Source organism: Ursus maritimus, unplaced genomic scaffold (assembly GCF_017311325.1).
Source record: "Ursus maritimus isolate PB19 unplaced genomic scaffold, ASM1731132v1 scaffold_19, whole genome shotgun sequence".
Taxonomy (NCBI): Eukaryota; Metazoa; Chordata; class Mammalia; order Carnivora; family Ursidae; genus Ursus; species Ursus maritimus.
Genome location: NW_024424341.1, coordinates 56,096,777 through 56,114,879, shown reverse-complemented (window position 1 = coordinate 56,114,879; position 18,103 = coordinate 56,096,777). Strand labels below are relative to the sequence as shown.

General features: G+C 57.9%; 2 protein-coding genes and 1 non-coding gene across 4 annotated transcripts in view; all 3 read right to left on the bottom strand.

The window, feature by feature from the left end:
* Positions 1-6,832, bottom strand: part of NOP53 (NOP53 ribosome biogenesis factor) — an 8,611-nt gene extending 1,779 nt beyond the window's left edge. For both annotated transcript variants that reach the window (XM_040634228.1, XM_040634229.1), the window contains exons 1-8: positions 6,576-6,832; positions 6,060-6,124; positions 4,247-4,355; positions 3,377-3,576; positions 2,925-2,995; positions 1,719-1,814; positions 411-515; positions 127-330 (exon numbers count right to left, since the gene is read on the bottom strand). In XM_040634228.1, the coding sequence (XP_040490162.1) occupies positions 127-330; positions 411-515; positions 1,719-1,814; positions 2,925-2,995; positions 3,377-3,576; positions 4,247-4,355; positions 6,060-6,124; positions 6,576-6,799 (1,074 nt within the window). In that variant the 5' untranslated portion in view covers positions 6,800-6,832. The remainder of the gene's footprint in view (positions 1-126; positions 331-410; positions 516-1,718; positions 1,815-2,924; positions 2,996-3,376; positions 3,577-4,246; positions 4,356-6,059; positions 6,125-6,575) is intronic.
* LOC121103598 lies at positions 5,017-5,139 on the bottom strand. The gene has a single exon (XR_005835845.1). It is a non-coding gene; the product is annotated as a small nucleolar RNA SNORA54 (small nucleolar RNA).
* A 1,718-nt stretch (positions 6,833-8,550) lies between the features above and the next one.
* Positions 8,551-18,103, bottom strand: part of EHD2 (EH domain containing 2) — a 17,259-nt gene continuing 7,706 nt past the window's right edge. The window contains exons 5-7 of the mRNA XM_040634428.1: positions 15,973-16,193; positions 12,644-12,991; positions 8,551-10,379 (exon numbers count right to left, since the gene is read on the bottom strand). Coding sequence (XP_040490362.1) covers positions 9,828-10,379; positions 12,644-12,991; positions 15,973-16,193 — 1,121 coding nt within the window. The 3' untranslated portion in view covers positions 8,551-9,827. The remainder of the gene's footprint in view (positions 10,380-12,643; positions 12,992-15,972; positions 16,194-18,103) is intronic.

Here is an 18,103-nt window from a genome sequence, read left to right as displayed (position 1 = left end):
TCCCCCCCCCCCCGCCCTGAAACAGAACACCAAGGCAGCGAGACTTGATCTGGAACATTCCCTGCCGCATCCTGAGCCCAAGGGCTGCTAGACAAGCAGAAGCAGGCTGGAGCCCGCTGTGCTCACCATCTTCCGGGCGGTCTTCTCCCGCCGCCTCTGCTGCTCTGTTTTCTTCTCCACGGCGGCCAGGCGCACGGGCGTAGGTGAAGCCTCCGCTCCTTCGGCCTGCTCACCTCCAGCGTCGGGCCCCTTGTCCTGGCCCTCGCCCGGCTCCCCCTCCCCGTCCGACTCCTCCAGCAGCCCCTGGCACATCTCCTGGAACGCAGACTCCTGGGGTGGGAGGCAGTGGGTCAGGGGCCGGGCGAGGCCGGGGGAGGCCGAGTGGGAGGGGCGGGGGGATGTGGGCTCACCTGGGTGGCAGGCTTCTCCGAGGCGGGCAGGGCCAGCCGCCGCTCCAGCTTCTCCGCATCCTTCTGCCGCTGCAGCTCGACCTCGTGGGCCGCCAGCAGCAGGGTCTGGGAGGGGAAGGGGTCGGGGTGAGGACCCAGGTACAGACAGGGGGCGCTGTCTACTCCCGAGCCTCCTGCCTACTCTGCCAGTCCCTGATCTCTGCACACGGTGCGGTCTCACGTGAGACCCAGCAGAGGCAAATCCCTAAAGACAGGACCAACAGCGGCAGCCACACAGGGAAGATGCGGCATGCAGGGTGACGGCCGATGGCGCCAAGTCTCTCTCTGGGGTGATGAAAACAGTCTAACACACTGGTGAGGGCCACACAACTCTGCAGACACACTAACAACCATTAAACCGTGAGCAGTCAGGAGGCGAATCCTCAGGCGCGGGCATCCTAGCTCTACTACGGTTCTGTGAACAACATAACACGGACCGACCTTTCCACGTTCTCCCCCAGCACCCGCATCGGTCCCCGGGGGAACGGACCGTGGCCCGTGGCCGCCTCTGCTTGTGACCAGCCTCCTCCTGCTCCTGTTCGGCGTCACGGGGTTCGTTTCCGTGGACGCCGTTCCTCAGGAGCAGAAGGCCGCTCGCTCTGCTCCCGGTCGGCTGAGAGGCCCTCTTACCGTGAACGAGGCTGAACGGCACTCGCGTGAGTGTCCTGTGTCTCCTCAAGGATCTCAACCTGTCTCTGGGAACCTGTGCTCCCAAGGGCAAAAGGTCTGTCCCCTCTGTTCACGACATCCGTGTTCAACAGAGGTCACCAAAACACACGGTGACTCTCACCGCCGGGTGTCCCACTGCTGACGTAGCCTAGGCCTCAGATAAATCTCACCTGCTCAGACTGCGAACATTTCTTTGAGGCCTTTTGCATCTAAGTCCCGTGGACTCCCTGGAAAGGCGGCGCGGTCTCATACACCCCCGGGCCTTTGCACAAGCTGCTTTTTGAACACGCCCGAAACACCCATTCCCCTCCTCCCACAGCAAACTCCTCCTCAGACCTCTGGTCTAAACTCTGATATCCCCTTCCTCCAGGAAGCCCTCCCTGACCCCCAAGGCTCCTCAGGGTTCCCTCCTCCCAGCCCTCTGGGTCATCGCTGTCTGGGAATGGGTCTGTCTCCCCCACTGGACCATGAGCCGCAGAAGGGCAGGCCAGGGGGCTGCCCCAGTCACTGCTGACTCCCCAGCAGCGGGCGGACACAGAGGAGGGGCCCGGTGAAGGCAAGCCAACCAAGCATCCAGGTCACAACTGAGAGGCCGCGTACCTGGTGGTCCTCAAAGGACGGGTTGTAGGAGGCTCCAGCCGGTGTCACCTCCACGGCAGGAACCTGGGAGGGCTTATTGTGCAGATGTGGCGGCCGCTGGAGGAGGACAAGGCAGCATGAAGCCTGGCAGCCCCACGACTCGAGACCTCACAAGCTCCGGTGCGGGACTCCAGGCTCGGCAGACGGCAGTGGCCTTGGCAGGGCCCACGGCCTTCAACTGGCAGGTGCCTGTGGTCCGGCGTCTACAGCAATGGACACCTGCTACCCGGCTGCTGTGCTACCCACGGGAGCCACATCCCCAGGGCGAGCAAGCTCCCTGCAGGGAGGGGCCCTGCCTGCCTTTCCTGAGAAACATCCCCGTGACCCCCGTGGTGCGCAACATTGGCGAAAACACGGGGTATAGGGCACCTTATTTTAGTCCCCAATCTGTCACTCTGACACCTGCAGCAGGACCGGCAGAGCGTGTGAGGCAATCTCTTGTCATTCAGAGCAGGGAACAGTGGGCAGAGGGCTGACAAAGGCTCCTAGTGTGGCCCTGGACCCTGCCGGGAGCCTGTGACAAATGCAGAAACCCAGGTCCACCTGGCCCCAATCTGAATGCAGTTGGGACCTGCACCTCAGTAAGACCCCGGCGGAGGCTGGGGGCGGTGACTGCCCATGTGCCTCCAGCAAAGGCCCTCAGTCCCCAGGAGAAGCCTGGGGGTAACCCTGCAAGCACCCTGCCCCCACCCCCGACTTCCCGCCAGTCTCAGCGCTTCTGCCCAAGGGTGCCGTCCTGGGTCACCCCTTCAGCAACCCCCCACCCCGATCCTGTCTCCTCAGAGCTGCTACCTGGACCCCATCACTCTCTTCCGTAAAACCACTCAGGAAAACTCCAAAATCTGAGTTGTGCTCCCCCCCACCAGGCCAGCCTCCTCCAGACCTGCTACTCAGCCCTGCCCTCCTGTCCAGGCACAGCAGCCGCCCCCAGTGGACAGATCGGTACAGGCCTCTTCTCAGGGAAGCTTTACTTACCCCCCTGAAGCACCTCCCGCTGACCGCCACCACCCGGCTCTCTCCTCCGGAGGAACCAGCTCGAGGCCTGGCTCCTGCATGTGTGGTCTTGGCCACAGGCTGAGACCAAGGCTCGAGGGCCCCAGTGCAGCTCCCACCACCACAGCCCTCCTCCGACCGGCTGCCAAGGACGCCCTGCTGCCATGGTCTCACCTTCACCCCTTTCTTCTTGGTCTGCTCCAGAAAAAAGATGTCCTGGCCAGCCAGGGGCCGCTCCAGAGGGTCTGTAGAGGCAGTGGGGGGTGGCTGTTGAGAGCTTGCAGGTGTGGCCTGAAGGGCTCCCTCCCATCCCTCCCCCCTCTTAAAGACATCACCGAAGCATGGACAAGGGAAGGACTGACTCTCAGACCTTGACGGGTTTTGAATGCCAGCCAAAAGAGCATATGGACAGGTCCAGAAAGCAGAAGGGAGCCAAGGCTAAGGGGCAGGGGGCGGCCCTCGGGAAAAAGGAGCCCCTTCAAGACCCTGAACTTGGCGAAGAATCATCGAGTTAACACCCACAGAGCTCCTCTCCCTTAGACGCTGTGCTCTTGTGCAGCGCACAACCTGCACAACTGTGCAGGGCAGCCTTATCCCCACCCACAAATAACAGCAGGGGCACTCACTGTCTTCGGCCCAGAGATCATAAAAAGGCCGCTCGATGGTGTCTTGGGGCCCGGGCTTGACTTTGGTCGCGGGAGGGCTGAGGAGCCGGGCCTGTGCCCTGCGCACCTCCCGGGGCAGCTCGCCTTGCTTGGCCAGTTTCTCCCATAGCTGCTCCTTCCGTTTGAGCTTCTTGGCGTTGGGGATCTGGTGGGCGAGGACGCTGGGGGGAGGAGAAGCAGCACAGGTGGAGTGAAGCAGAGGCCTGAGAAAGGGCCCGCCTCCTCCCAGTTGGGCTCTGCACCCCCCACTACTCAGCAGCCCCTCTCCCGAGCACCCTCTACAAGGTGAACCTCCTCTGGGCTCCTCCTGCGTCTCCTACCCAGCTTCAGAGCCCAACCCCTGACCCGAGAGCCAACAATATGGCGGCCTCTGCAGCCCTAGCCCTTCGGATCTCCCAGGAACCTAAAATACATCAGTTCAAAACTGACCTCAGGTTCGCCCCCACAGCCGTTCCTCCCACATCCCCATCTCAGGAGCTGCCCTCTGTCCGCCCCATCACCATCCAACCTCCCCTCCTTCAGAGCTGTCACTAAGCCAGCCTGCCGGGCCTCCTGATGGCTACCACTCGTCATCCCTCCTCTCCATCCCCAGATGGAGAGCCCCCCAGCTGCCTGCCTCAGCCACAACACCCAGCCCCCACCTCATTTCCTCCGATCCACCCTCCCAAAGCTCCAATCTGACCCCATCCCTCCCCTCCAAGTGACGCTCACCTGACCCCATCCCTCCCCAGGAACTCCCTTAGGGCCGGAAGTGAGTGGCAGCTGCGGCAGAGGAGGGCATGATGCCAGAGCCCAGCAGGAAAGACGGGTCTGGGGGTGGGGGGCACTCACTCTTTGGGGGCAGGGACTTTGGATGTGTTCTCTAGGACGAGGTCAACACGGAGGGGTTTCTTGAGAAGAAGTGACCTTTTCTGGCTTTTGGTCCTCTTCTTGTTCAGCTCTGGGGTTGGGAGAAAGGAGAGCAATCAAGGGCTCTGGCCTCCTCTCGTTTCCCAAGACCAACTCCCCACCCCTTGCGTTTCAGCTCCCCGGCAGCCATCAGACCCGCATCCCGGTGCAGACGTGGAGCCTCGGGCTGGCCCCCGGCTTCCACCTGGGGAAAGAGATGACCAAGGTGTCCAAGCTCTGCCAAGCCTCCCCCCCCCACACCCATTTCCGGGGCCACCTGGAGGCAGCCTTGTGCTGGGAACAGAGAGAGCGTTAGACCCACAGCCCTGCCCACTAGGGGCTTCTGGACAAGGCAGGGAAACCAGGAATGCTAACGAGAAAGAAGTCGACCAAGTGACACTGAGGCCCAGGGAGCTGGACTCGGGACCCAAAATGTCTGATTCTCAGCACAACGGTTTTCCACCTTCTTTCACCCGATAGTGAAAAGCAAACTCCAGGACCACACACGCTAGGACAGAACCCACGTCCTTCCGTTTCCCAGGCTACATCATAGAAGACCTCATTTCTCCGGGCCTTCCAAAATGAGAACCTTAATGCCTACCTCACGGGGTTGTCTGGAAAGGTAATTACTACAACAGCATAAGGCACCGTGATCACCTGGGAAAGCCCACGGTCAGTATTATCTTTGTTTTTTTGTTTCTTTTTTTTCTTCCCTGTGTCCCCACGGCCTGAAACTGAGAGCCACGAGTCGGTCAGTCACATGCCACTGGAGCTGCTGTAGCACCGGAATGGAGCCCGTAAGCCACAGCCAGACTAACAGGCCACGAACAGTGCCTCTGTCTTTCCTTTTTAAGCCTAAAGCAGAAACTATAAACTGCCTCTCCTCTGTTCCCAGAGACTTCATACTGGCCACAGCACGCCTTCGTGACTACCCTGTTCACTAGGGCAGGTCCTGCCTTCCCCTCGCTGTTCACACGCTCGCTCCCGTGAAAGGTGACCTCTTTAATAATCATCTCTTGCTTGCTTGCTCAAAGTTTCCTGCACCTCAAAGCAGGTCCCTTTCCCTCTTTTTCTGCTCACTGAAACAGGCCGTCTCAGTTCCTTGGAACGGACCCCTGGACTGAACCCACACGTGCTCCCTAAGGGCATCCTGCTGCTAAAACAGCTTGCCATTTGCTCATTAAAGCAGACCCTTAGCTTGTCTTCTATCCCCTCGTTTAAGCGATCGTCTATTCTCGGTCTGTTTTTCTACCTACCGATGAAAAGTGTATTATTTGCTCAAGCCACCTCTAACTCACCTCTCCTGCACTGTGTTTCAGCAGCTACCCCCCCGCAACCCTGCCTTTTGGCAAATAAAAGCGAGCAGATTAAGACGAGTTTCTTACCTACTCATTAAAACAGATCCTCTCATTCTTATCCAAGCAAGTCTTACTAAAACAGGTCTCATCCCTTACAACTTTTCTGCAAGTTAATGAGGCCTCCCAGTTTACGTTTAATCTACTCACAGGCAGACCCCTGCAGGCTTCTCTGTGCCAGATGGAGACTTGGAAATTGCCAGATTGAAGACTGAGAGCTCGGATACCTCAAAAAAAAAAATCTGACTTGTTAGTCTTTCATCTCCAGGCCCTCCTGTTTATAGCAAAGACCCTTCCTAGCCGATGCCTGCCATCCACTCCATGCCATCAACAAAGACTCTTTCGGAGGCTGAGCCAGCCTAGAGAAGGAGCTAGCAGGGACACCGAAAGCTCTTTCGCACCTTTTTTCTTGGAGCCGGTATCCACGAAGAAGAGTTTCTCATCCGGGGCCTCTGACACCAAGCCACTAGGAGAGACGAAAGCAGAATGTCAGCCAGAGATGTTGGGAAGGGTGCAAGCTGCTGGGGAGGGAGGCTTACCTCTCAGGGCTCTAATACTATGCTCATTCAACCGCCTTCTTCCCGCCATGGGATCCCACCAAGCTAAAGCCTCTCCCTTTAAATCACAGAACTTAGTACTTAACAAATCATAATGCATAAAATACCGTAATAATTATCGCTCAGCACTACGCAAAAATGGATGCACGGCACATACTTGCGCTACAATTACTATTTACCTAAATTCTAATTTGACACTGGGGGACCTGTATCTGGTAACCCAAGTCGCCCAACCTCACCCCAGAGTCCAGCGGTGCCCGAAACAGACTCGCACAGCCCCCCGGAAGTCCCCTCAAGCACGCTCGGTCTCGCACCCCGCCACTCCTAACGTGGCCGGCCCGGAAGTCCCGCCCCACGCACCCGCTCGTGCGCTCCTGCAACCGCACGTCCTCTAGGAACTGATCAACTTCCAGCCCCAGCGGCTCCTGAGCGAGCCGCCGCCAGCCTCGTTTCTTATTTCTTGGGCCTCGCCGCCGCCGCCTCAGCGCCGGGTCCACCGAAGTGGGCCGCAGCCCCAGGAAGCCGGAATCGGCCTCGCTTTTCGAGCAGCGCGTGCTGCCCCCGCCACTGCCTCCCGGCGCCATCTTGGCAGAGGAAGTGTTCGGCCACGGGCACCCCGAAATCCCGTTTGTGGCCTGCGCGCGCAGATCTCCCGCCCCCTCCCGTGACATACTTCCGCTTACCGCCATCTTGGTAAAGTGGCTGGAGCCTCCAAGGGGCGGGGATAAAGGGTAAATATCTCCTCCCTCTTATGCAAATTTCCGTCGGCCTCAGGTCTTCGGTTCGCGGCTCTTGCCCTAGGTAGACACCTTTCCGGCGGCCCAGGAATATTTTTTAAAACGGCGTGTATTTTTAATCTTTAACTTACTGATTATTATTTTTAATCCAGTTGTCTCAAAAAAGAAAATCAGAACCGTCGGTGGCAGATTCGGCAGAAGACACGCTCTAGTCTCAGAACGTTTGGCTTCTCAGTGTTCCGATCCTAGAATCTTGGAAATCCAAGAGCTTTCCGAACGTCGAGCTGGGAGCACAGCACCTTGTATGCGAGGAGTGTTAGAAACAGTGTTGGCAATGCAGGCTCGGAATCATTAATCCTGGGCAAGCTGCTTAGCTGTGCCTCACTTTCCTCATCTGTGAAATAGGGACGATAATAGTACATCAGCCTTATAAATTATGCAGGAGACGAATCGAGACAATAAACGCACCAAGTTAAAGATTGTGCCTGGGAGGCGCCTGAGTGGCTTAGTCCGTTAAGCATCTTAGGCTGGAGCCGTGATCTGGGGGTCCTGGGATCAAGCCCCACATTGGGCGCTCTGCTCAACCGGGAGTCTGCTTCTCTCCCTAAGTGCTTTTTTTCTCTCTCAAATAAAATCTTAAAAAAAAAAAAAAAAAAAGATTGTGCCTAGTATCTAAACCTTAGCTATTGTTACTGGCTCACCCCCTGAGGTTTCATCTTAGAATCAACTAATCTTTGCTGTTTACAAATAAGGAAGGAAGCTCGGAGGCCCTTGGGCGCTGGCAACCATTCATAGGGATCCAGGGCTTCCTACAGTCCGTTCTGGACTCGAAAGCGAAGAAGGCACAGAAACGGAGGGCGCCAGGCTGGTGGCCGCACAGTGGAACCCAGCGGGATCCTCGCGACCCGCCCTGGAGCCCTGAGCGCGGACCGCCTCGCTCCGGGATTTCGGAGCGCAGCCCGCGCAGGTCCCGAGTGCCCGCCAGGGGGCGCTGGGAGCCTCGAAAGCGGGAGAGTGCGCGTGGGCGGCAAGAGCGCGCGGTCAGCGTGTCCCGGCCGCGGTGGGTGTGGTCTGGGCGTGTGTCGGGGGCTCAGCCCGCGGGGTCCGCAGGCTGAGGCCCCCTGGGAGTGAGCGTGCGCGCGTGCGCACACAGGGTGGTCCTTGTGGGCAGCGTCACCTCTCCTCCAGAAGCCCGTTTGTCCCTGGTGTTACGTGTCAGGGGTGGCGTCCCAGGTGGTGCCCGCAGGCGGGCAGGGCGGGGGGCGGAGGCACGATGTGCCCGAGCTCGCGCGCGCACAGCCCCACGCCCCGGGGCTTGGTTCCCAGGCCCCCGCGGCGGGAGGTGGGGGGGAGGGATGTCCCGGAGGGAGGGCCCCAGAGTAACTTTTCTTCGGAAAATATGTCGGTCTGGCCCCCAGCCCAGGTTGAGTCATCAGGCTCTGCTGCATTGAGTCATGGCCTCCACCCCCTGCCCCTGGGACCTTGGAGGGGACCCCCCCCCGCAACTTCAAGCCCTGCCCAGGGCTCTCCTTCCCCGGGAGTCGGGGGAGAGCGATCCCCGCCCCCCCAACCCATCCCAAGACAGCCTGACTTCCACGTGGATAGAAGCCTTGGCTTTATTTGCTCTGTGGGAACGCTGGTCGCTGTTCGGTTCACAGGCCCCTCCTAGGCATGGGGTGTGAGGGGGGTGATGGTGGGTGTGGAAATCCCCGCGAGCATCGGGGCGGGGGGACATCGTCCCCACCTATGTCACCCTTCCCCATCTTTTCCATGGGGTCCCCCACCAGGGTCAAGCACTGGTATGTGGTGAAGGCACGGAGGGGTGGAGGGCGGGCCGTGAGGGGTCCCTTCAGGGACAAGAAGGGAGAGCTGTAGCACCAAGAGCCCCTCCCCCCTACGCATCCCTGAAAAGGGGCCTAAAATCAAGCCCTGGCGCCTTTATATCTGGTAGGGGCTCTACTTAAATATGGGCTGATGGCAGAAAGGCTGTGCCCCGTCAGTCTAAAATTCAGGCCACCAGCTGTGGGGAGCCCGGGGGAGGGGGCGGGCAGGCTGGGTTTTCAAACCAGGGTCCGTGGGCCGAGGACAAAAATACTTCCAAGTGGGCACAATCTGGGCAAAGCAAGGATCGATGGGGCTTTTTCTGTCTCTAAGAATCCTTATGAAAGAAAGGGTCGTGATCAGAAGTGGGTGGAGGGGCTGAAGAGGGGTCCATCTGAGGAAGTAGGAGGTTGTGTCTCCCCTCCGAGCCCCCAGTGGTCCCAAGGCCTGAGAGCAGGATGGAGTGGGGGGGGGAGGGGTGGTCCCTGCCTGGATGGGCAAGAAGTGGGGGAGGGGGCCTTTGTGTTCCTTATTTTAACCGAATGGCCACTGAACTATGGGGAGACGCGAGGGGTCCTGCCCAGAATTGGGGATCAGTCTGGTTAGGGCCGGGTGTGTGTCTGTATCTGTGTGACGGTGTGGGTGCTCTCTCCTGAGAATGTCAGCCCCTGAGGGCAGGTCTACGTGTCTATTTTGCTCTCTGCTGTGATCCCCAGTGCCCGGAACAAGCCCTGCGCATCGAAACATAGTATGTGCTCAATAAATACTTGAATGAACGATGATTGAATCTATGCCTCTATGTGTGTGTGTTAATGTCAACGTGATGTGCTTAAGGGCACGTGAGGGGAGAGGTGCAAAGGCCAGGCAGAGAAGCCTCGCCCCTCCCCTGGTCCCCACTGTCTGGCGGAGGGGAGCGGAGAGCCCCCATCTGACAGCCGAGAAGGTGGGCAGGCAGCGTGCGTGCAGGCTGGGGCGGGGGTGTGCGTGCAGCCAGCTGGAGCTGGGGAGCCACAGCAAGGCAAGAGGGAGGGAGGGCCGGCGGGCCGTGGCTGGCTCACTCCGCAGAGCCCTTGTGGCGCCGCTTGGAGGGCGGCACCAGGCGGCGGGGCAGGTTGGCGGGCAGCCCGTGGCCCTCGAGCTTGGCCTCGATGAGGTGGCTGGCCAGGGCGAACTCCTCGTCATCCAGCATGCCGTCCCGGTCGACGTCACTCAGCTTCCAGATGCGCCCCAGCACCGAATTGGGGAGCTTCGTGCCCACCATCCAGGTCTTGGCCTTGGTGCCGCTCAGCTTGCCGTCGGCCGGCGCCAGGTTGTAGAAGATCTCGTCGTACTTGGACTTGTCCTTGGTCACCACCCACTCGGCCTCGTCGTCGGAGCCCTCCTCGCCGTCCTCCAGGGCCTCATCGGGCCCCCGCTCCACGAACGGGCCCATGTGGGTGCCCTCGAAAGCGCCGCCCTGTACGCCCACCTCGGTGCTCTCCAGCTCCTCCTGCCGCAGCAGGGGCATAAGCTTGGCAATGTCGTGCGTCAGCATCTCGTCCAGAGCCTCCAGCAGCTTCGGCTTCAGCGAGTGGAATTTGGTGAAGTCGTGAGCCATCAGCAGCTCCTGTTGGGGGGGGGCACTGCGAAGTCAGGGGGCACCGTCCTCAAGGCCCCCCCAGCCCCATGGGGGGCTTGACTGACTCGGGCACCCACCACACCACTCAGAAGAGACTTGGACAGAGGGATCCCGGGGGCCCTCCCCCTGTGCCAGGCGTACCCCCAGAATCACTGGACAGTAGGGACGTGAGCTGCCCTCTGAGGACTTAGAGTAGCAGCCGTTTACCAGCTGGTAGAGAAGGCTTTCAATATGTTGACGTCGGCCCCAGCTTTAGCGAGCACAGCCCCGGGTCTGCCCGGCCTCTGTGGCGCCCCAGCTGCAGCTGCCCGGCAGCCCCGCCATTGTGCAAATCGAGAAAATTCCATTCCTCCTGCTCTGTTAGCTCTGTCACCCACTTCACAGAACCGGGTGAGTGGCTTGCTGCCAAGATTGGAGGTTAGGTTTGGGATGGCCGGATGATTAGGAGCTCCTGGGACAGCCCTCCCGCCTCCCAGAAGTCATCTCGGGCTAGAGCAGCTGTGGGGCTGGATTGGTGGTCACGCTGCTTCTCTCCCGTGGCCGCTCTGCATCGCCCGCACCCGGAGAGTCACAGCCAAGCCCGATCCGTTTCATGGCACCAGAGCCAAGGCGGAGAGGCCTGCTGATCTGGACATATAAGGGGGTGTGTGTCTGCACTCCAGGGCCAGCCTGCCCAGGTCCCAACCCAGTTCTGCCACCTGGGAGCTGTGTGTCCTCAGGCAAGTGACTTCACCTCTCTGGGCCTCAGTTTCCACACATGTAAAATAGATCAAATAACATTAGCGCTCCCCTCCCTTGCGGGGTGGGAAAGGCTAATTGAATGCATCTGGAAAAAGTGTTCCAGAATCGTCCACGTGATCTTACCAGCAGCTGTTTATCTAGCCCAGTGGTTCTCCACCAGGGGAGATGTTATGGTGCCCTTCCCCAGTAGACACTTGGCAAGATCTAGAGACATTTCTGATTGTCACAGCCGGGGGTGCTACTGGCACCCAGACGCTGGGAGGATATAAACATCCCGCAATGCACAGGACAGCCCTGACCACGAACACTCTGACCCCAAGTGTCAGTAGCGCTGAGGTTGAGAACCTTGACGTAGCCCCAGCTCTGCGCCACATGCTGTTCTTAGGGGGCTGCAAGCACTGGCTGATTCGGCAGCCACTGCAATAGGTAAGTATGATCCCACTGCCCATTTCCCAGTTGAAGAAACTGAGGCTCAGGCAAGGTGACTTGTCCAGACTCACAGAGCTAGTAAGGGGCGGAAGCGACATTCACTCCACCCGAATTCCTCAGAGTCTTGGGTTAGAAACCATCTCAGACCCAAAGGTCACAGGCTTGGAGTATCAGCCTAATGCAGTCTCAAAATCGAGGCTCAGCCTGGGCTGGGGGGCTAGTCCCTGCCTCCACGCCTGAGCCTGGACTTCCGTCCCCATGTTTATTTCGTCACTCCTGCCCCGCCCCCCCTCCAGTAGCTCTTCATGCATCCCCCACACGACCCCCAGACCTGGTGCTCTCCCCAACACTGGTTAATCCTAGACCTGGACATGCAAGGGGACCCCCAATACCCATCCGTCCCTTCGTCCTCAGCACTGGAATCCCTGAACATTACCTGGCACCTGGCCACCTACAGGGGAGGCCACCTTCTGGCCAACTGGATGTCAGCATACGTTCCATACACAACTCTAGAATTGTCCTTTCCAACACAAGAGCTACACGGGGTTATTTAAATTTAAATTAGCTATTTAAAGAGCACAGAATATTTCCATCACAGTAGAAAGTACTATTGGACAGCACTGTTCTAGAAAGTGTCCTTAAAGAGAGAGACTGTACTGGTAGCTTTCCGTCCCTTCTCCCTCATCCCTTCTTGCTGGCTGGATGGCAGACAAAATGGCTGGCGTTTTGGCAGCCATTCTGTACCATGTGGGGATTTTGGAACTGGAAGCCAGGCATGGAGGAGAACTGAGACAGAGGCGGACTTTGTCCCTGGCTCTGTAAAGCACCAAACCAGCCCTGGACCACCTTCTAGGACTATATGGAGAGAAACAAACGTCCATCCTAATGAAGCCACAGTTCCTTGGGGTTTTCTCTTCATTCCCTCGTCCTAACGCATAAAGCCACGCCCTTAGGGAACCATTTGCAGGAGGGGCTTTCCAGAACTCCCCTCCACCTCTCCCGTTTTCGAGACCCCACCCCGAAGCCGATAGAAGCTGACCCCTTCCTCCTCCCCCACCCCCCGCCCTGGGGCGACCTCCCACCTGCATCTTCTGGCAGTCCGGAAAGTCACCGGGGGATATGTGATGTTCCAGCTGGATCTTGGCGAAGATGACGGGCAACTTGAGGATCAGCTGCTTCTTCTTGTTCTCCTTCCCGAACACGGAGGGCATCTCCTTCTTCAAGTAGCTGATGATGTACGCGTGGACCTGTGGGAGGAGAGCGCTCGCCTGAGCCTTGCAGCACCGTCGCCCGGGGCCCCACAGCCAGAGCTTCGGTTTCGCGTGGCCTGGAGGGGGGGCCTGAGAATGTGCATTCTGACCCTTACAGGTGAGCTGATGCTTTGGCCTGGGCAGAAGGGCCCCTCCTCTCCCAGGCAATCCACCCCCAATCTACATAGCAGCCCGGAGCCTCCCCCTGGATTGCCTCGTCCACATTCCTGGACAGCTCCGTCTTTTGACGCCCAGTGGAATCTGGGCCCGGCCCCCAGAGCTGTGTCACCCTCAGCTGTGCCCACGGCGGATACCCATGGCACCCCCACCGCTCCCTTCCCAGTTGAGGCCAGACTTCCAGAAGCCTTTCCTGATTTGATGATTCTGACCCCTCACCAGCCACATCCAGCCACCAGCGAGCCCTTTGCCTTTTGCTTCCTGCGTCTCTCCCCTCTGTTTTCACTGCTCTCTGCCTCGGGGGCCACCACCCCCATGGCCGCCAGCAGCATTGCCTGCCCGGGGGGCCACAGCAGGCACCCCACTGGTCTTCTGGCTTCTCTTGCCCCTACGATGTCTTCTCCATGATCTCCAGGACCATGAGACACTGCTCCAAAGTTTCGATTTGCTTCTTATTGAAGTACAAAATTTCAACTGACAAGTCCTTACAGCAGCAATTCTCAAAGTGTGGCCCGGGGAACCCCAGGGATTCTGCACCCCCCCCAGCCAGCCTCATTCAGGGGTTCACATAGTTAAAACTATTTTAATAACAATACTAAGGTGCTATTTGTCTTTTGTGCTCTCATCCCCCCCCCCCCCCCCGGGGGACAGTGGAGTTTTCAAAGGCAACAGGACACTGGCTGAGCGCAGGAACAGATGTGCAAAATCCAGAGGTCTCCTCTGAAGCCAGACATTAAAGAGATTTGCAAAGTGTAAAACCGGGCCACCGTCCTCAGTAATTTTTTTTTTTTTTTTTTGGTTTGGAAATAATTTTCATAAAACATGTGGGACTTAGGTTACCGTGTCCTGGGCTTACGGTTATTTAAAAACTGATCTTATAATATTTACTATCCATATTAATTAATATATATTGAACTAGCATAACTCATCAATAACATTTATAATCACTAAATTGCTACTTATTAATAATTATATGACTGTTGTTGGCTAAGCAATATTACAAGGTAAATATTAGACATTTTCTCGGGTTTCACTTCTGGTATGGCCAATGTAGACAGATTCAACCCATGTACCTACAAACTCTTTGGGGTGCTCAATCATTTTCAAGAGTGTCATGAGCTCCTGCGACTGAAAGTTTTGAGGGCCACGGCTCTCCAGGAGTTGGCTCCTGGTGTTTCATCCCAAATCCGTCCCCCATCTGCGCCCCCCCCCCCTAGTGCCAGCTTCCTCATCTGCCATTCTTGTACCAGCATGCTAATCTTTTTCTTACCACAGGGCCTTTGCACATGCTACTCTCTGCCTGCAACTCAGCCCTGATCTCCCCAAGCTGGCTCCCTCAGCTTCCTTTTGATGTCACCTCCTCACTGAGGCTTTCCTATTAGAAGCAGGTGCCCCAACCACCACCATCCAATTATTTTCCACCGTCACTTCCCTACTCCTCACAACGTTTATTTCAACCCATTCTTATTTTGTTTATCTGGTAGTTTACTTATTCTGTCTCCTTCCATCGGAATGTGAGCTCCAGGAGGGCTGGAACCTTATCTGTTCCCTCCGTCTCCAGCACCGGCACAGTGTGCACAGAAAGCACTCAAGAAATACTTGTGGAGGGAAGCAATGAACTTGGGAACTTTTGAGCCCCGATCTCCTAAGTTATCAAAAAACAAACAAGGAGGGCAGAATCATGAACATTCGCCTTTTTGAACAGGAAGCTCAGTAATTAACCACATATGCTTAAATAAAAATAGCATATATCTGGAAAAAGAGACAAGAAACTCTTCACGGGGGCTGCCTCCAGGGAAGAGACCCTGCGAGCTGGTGGGGGGGATCAGGACTGGGAGGGAGCATGTTTAACTGAGCTTAAATGCTTTACCATGAGATGGTCTTAAAGGTTCGGTGGAAAACACTCGTTTGAAAGTTCTCTCAATGAATCATAGGTTTAGAATGCTAAAAATGTTGGCGGTCCCTGGCTGGTTCTGAATCCTCATGTCCTCCCACCTCCACCACTCTGTCTCCTCCAGCCACCCTGCGCTCCTTGTCCGAGCCCGTTCCTGCCTCAGGGCCTTTGCACTTACTGTTCCCTCAGCCTGGCAGGGCCTCGCCCAGACCTCCACTCTCCCTCCTCCAGGTCTCTGCTGGGAGAACCTCCCTGACCTCCTTAAAACAGTCCCTGGCCAATCTCCTTTCCTCTGCTTCATTTTCCTTCCTGAATCTTATCACATACAGTACGGTATGATATTACAGATTCATTTGTTTAATATCCACTTCCCCAGTAAAAAGTAATTCTACAAGAGAAAAACAACATTCATTCCTTTGTTCCCTGCCGTATCTCCAGGGCCCGGAACAGTGGGGAAGCACGTCGTAGATGCTCAGTGACTGTTTGTTGAGTGAATGTCACTGAGCCGCCTCAGAGAAGCGCGGTAGGATGGTTCAGGGCATCCTGGCCTCTTTAGTATCAGACCCTCCCAAGTACTTGGCCTCAAGTACCGCAACACAGTGAAATCGCCCCTTTTCATAGCTATCACTTCAACCAAAGGGCGGAGCCGGGTGACATCCACAGCCTATATCGTCCAGACAGGGAAACCAAGGCACCGAGGGGTAGTTATGCAGAGTCCAGAAAGGCCCTGTACTTTGGGGGAGAGCATATGGGGAGATAGGTGGTGTGGACTGTTTGATGGCCAGACCAAGTGTGGCGGAATCACACGTGGGGAATGAGTGGGTGACACGAGCAGGGGAGGGGCAGCGAGGCTCGGTCACAGTTGGACCCTGTGTGAGGGGCACTGGGGAGCCACAGATGGATCCGAGGGAGGGAGGGGAAGGAACGGTGGATAGGTGTGAGGGGCCAATGGGCAGGGGCGTGGTCGGGCTGGTGGGCGGGGCCTCGAGCGCGGGCCAATGGCGACGAGGGGGCGGGGCCTCGGGGACCCAGAAGAGGGAAGGCGGGAGGGCGCTGATGGCTTTTCCAGAGAGGAAGCGGGGGAAGGTGCCAGGAAGAGATAAGGTGGGAGGGCGGGCTGGGCCGGGGCGCGGGTCCCGGACTCCGGGGTTTGTCCGGGTTTCCGGAGCCGCCTCCTGCCCGGCGGGGGCACCAGGTGTCCGGCCCGACCCCGCCCCTTTGTCCCACGGCCCCGGGCCCCAGCTCCCGCCGCTGTCTGCGTCCCCGAGGGGCCGGGGGTCCGTGGGGGACAAGGGCGAACCGGAGGGGGCGCTGAGAGAGACACGGAGGACGACAGAGGGGGAGAGATAGAGAGGGGGGAGAGGTAGAAGGAGAAAGAAAGAGAGGAGGGACAGAGAATGAGGGATGGGGAGAGGAAGAGCCCGAAAGAGAGAAGGAATAAGAGAGAGAGAGACGGCCGCTGGGAAAGAGGCAGAAATGAGGAAAAACCAGACAGTGAGACAGAGACACAGAGACAGTCCAGAGCCTGGGTGGGGGAGGAGGGAAAGGTGGATTCTGAGGCTCAGAGGCTCCCTGCTGGGCCGCTCCCTCCCAGGGAGGATTCCTGGGGTGGGGGTGGGGGCCCTGACTCACCCCCTCTCTGCTGCTCCTTAAACCAACACCTCAGGCTCCTCCACCCCCCATAACCTTCTAGGCCTCCCCGCCTGCCCAGCTTCCTGCCCCACCTCCACCCTGGCAGCCTCCCCTATGAATGTTCCATTTGGCCTCCAAAATCGCTCTCAAACCAGTGCTCTCCTCCCCCTCCCCAAGGCCCTGCTCGGATCCAGGCTCCTCCTTGTTGCTCAGTCCCCAGCCTCCTCCCTGGTCTCTGGCCCCAGTCTAACCGCCCTTGAATCCACCCATCAGAAGGCAGTCTGAGTAGGACCCCGTCCCTCTTCTGCTCTGAACCCTTCCATGGCTCCCCAGTACCGTCAGCACAAAGCTCAGGTTCCAGGCTACAGCCCTGGATGGTCTGACTCCCACCTCACCAGCCTCAAATTTCAGTTACTTGCACTGTCTACACGGAGTTCAACACTGACATTTTCCCTCTTCCTTGAACCAGCCACGTTCTCATCTCTGGTCCATGGGCTTGCTGGTCGCACAGTCTAGAATTCCTTCCCCTCCTCATCCTCCTTATCCTCTAGTTTGCAGCTCAGATGCCCTGTCCTCCCTGAAGTCCCCTACCCCAATCCCCCCTGGGCTCCCCAGTACCAGCCCTGACCGTGTCAGGTCATCACTGTCTGGGGATGGGTCTGTCTCCTCCCCTGAACTGCCTTGGTCACTGCTGTGTCCTCAGTACCACCCAACACAGGGCTGGGCACGGGGGAGATTTTGTCGAATGAGACTGTTTGTTCAACGCCATTTGTTCGATAAATATTCACTGAGCGCCAACTCTGTTCCAGGTGCTGGGGATACAGCAGCGAACAAATTCAGAGGTCTCTGATTCTGTGGACCTTACGTGCGAGTGGAATCAGGCAGTAAACCCAGAAACCCAATGAATGGACAATGTCCGGCCAGGCAGCAGTGAATGCTATGAAGGAAACTACAAGGATAGAGCAAGACTCACATGACGGGAGCGGGGAGGGAGTTACAGTCATAAGAAGGGAGGGCAGACGGGGAAGCCTTCCCAAGCATGTTGAGCAAAGTCTTGAAGGAGGTGGGGAGCGAGCCAAGTGGGAGGGGGGCGAGGAAGGAGGGGTTTCCACGAAGCTGGAACAGTACGTGCAAAGGCCCTGAGGTAGGAGCGAGGAGGCCACCGTGAAGTGCAATGGATGATGGGAAGGGAGTGGAAGAGGAGGCCAGAGAGGAAAAGCAGTGTGGATGGGATGGCTGTGGACCTCAGTGGAGTCCCGGCTGGCTTGTGCGCACCAGTGGGCCATGATACGATGTGATGGGTGCTGGGACGTGGATGAAGGGATGACAGGACACAGGAGACAGGGAGATGGGGAAATAGAATAATAGATGCATGGCCGCAGGGGAATGACTCTCCTTGCCATCCGGCCTCCCCCACTCCCCCTTGCGCCAGAATGACCCAGCCTGGAGGACTCTCCCAGACTAGAGAGCTAACTCATCAGAGAGCCCATAAGCCAGTGACTCCCAGCCAAGGAGAGAGGATGGGAGGCAGGGCAAGGGCAACACCCGCCCCCCTCACCTCCACGCTCCGGCCCTGCCGCCTAACCCCC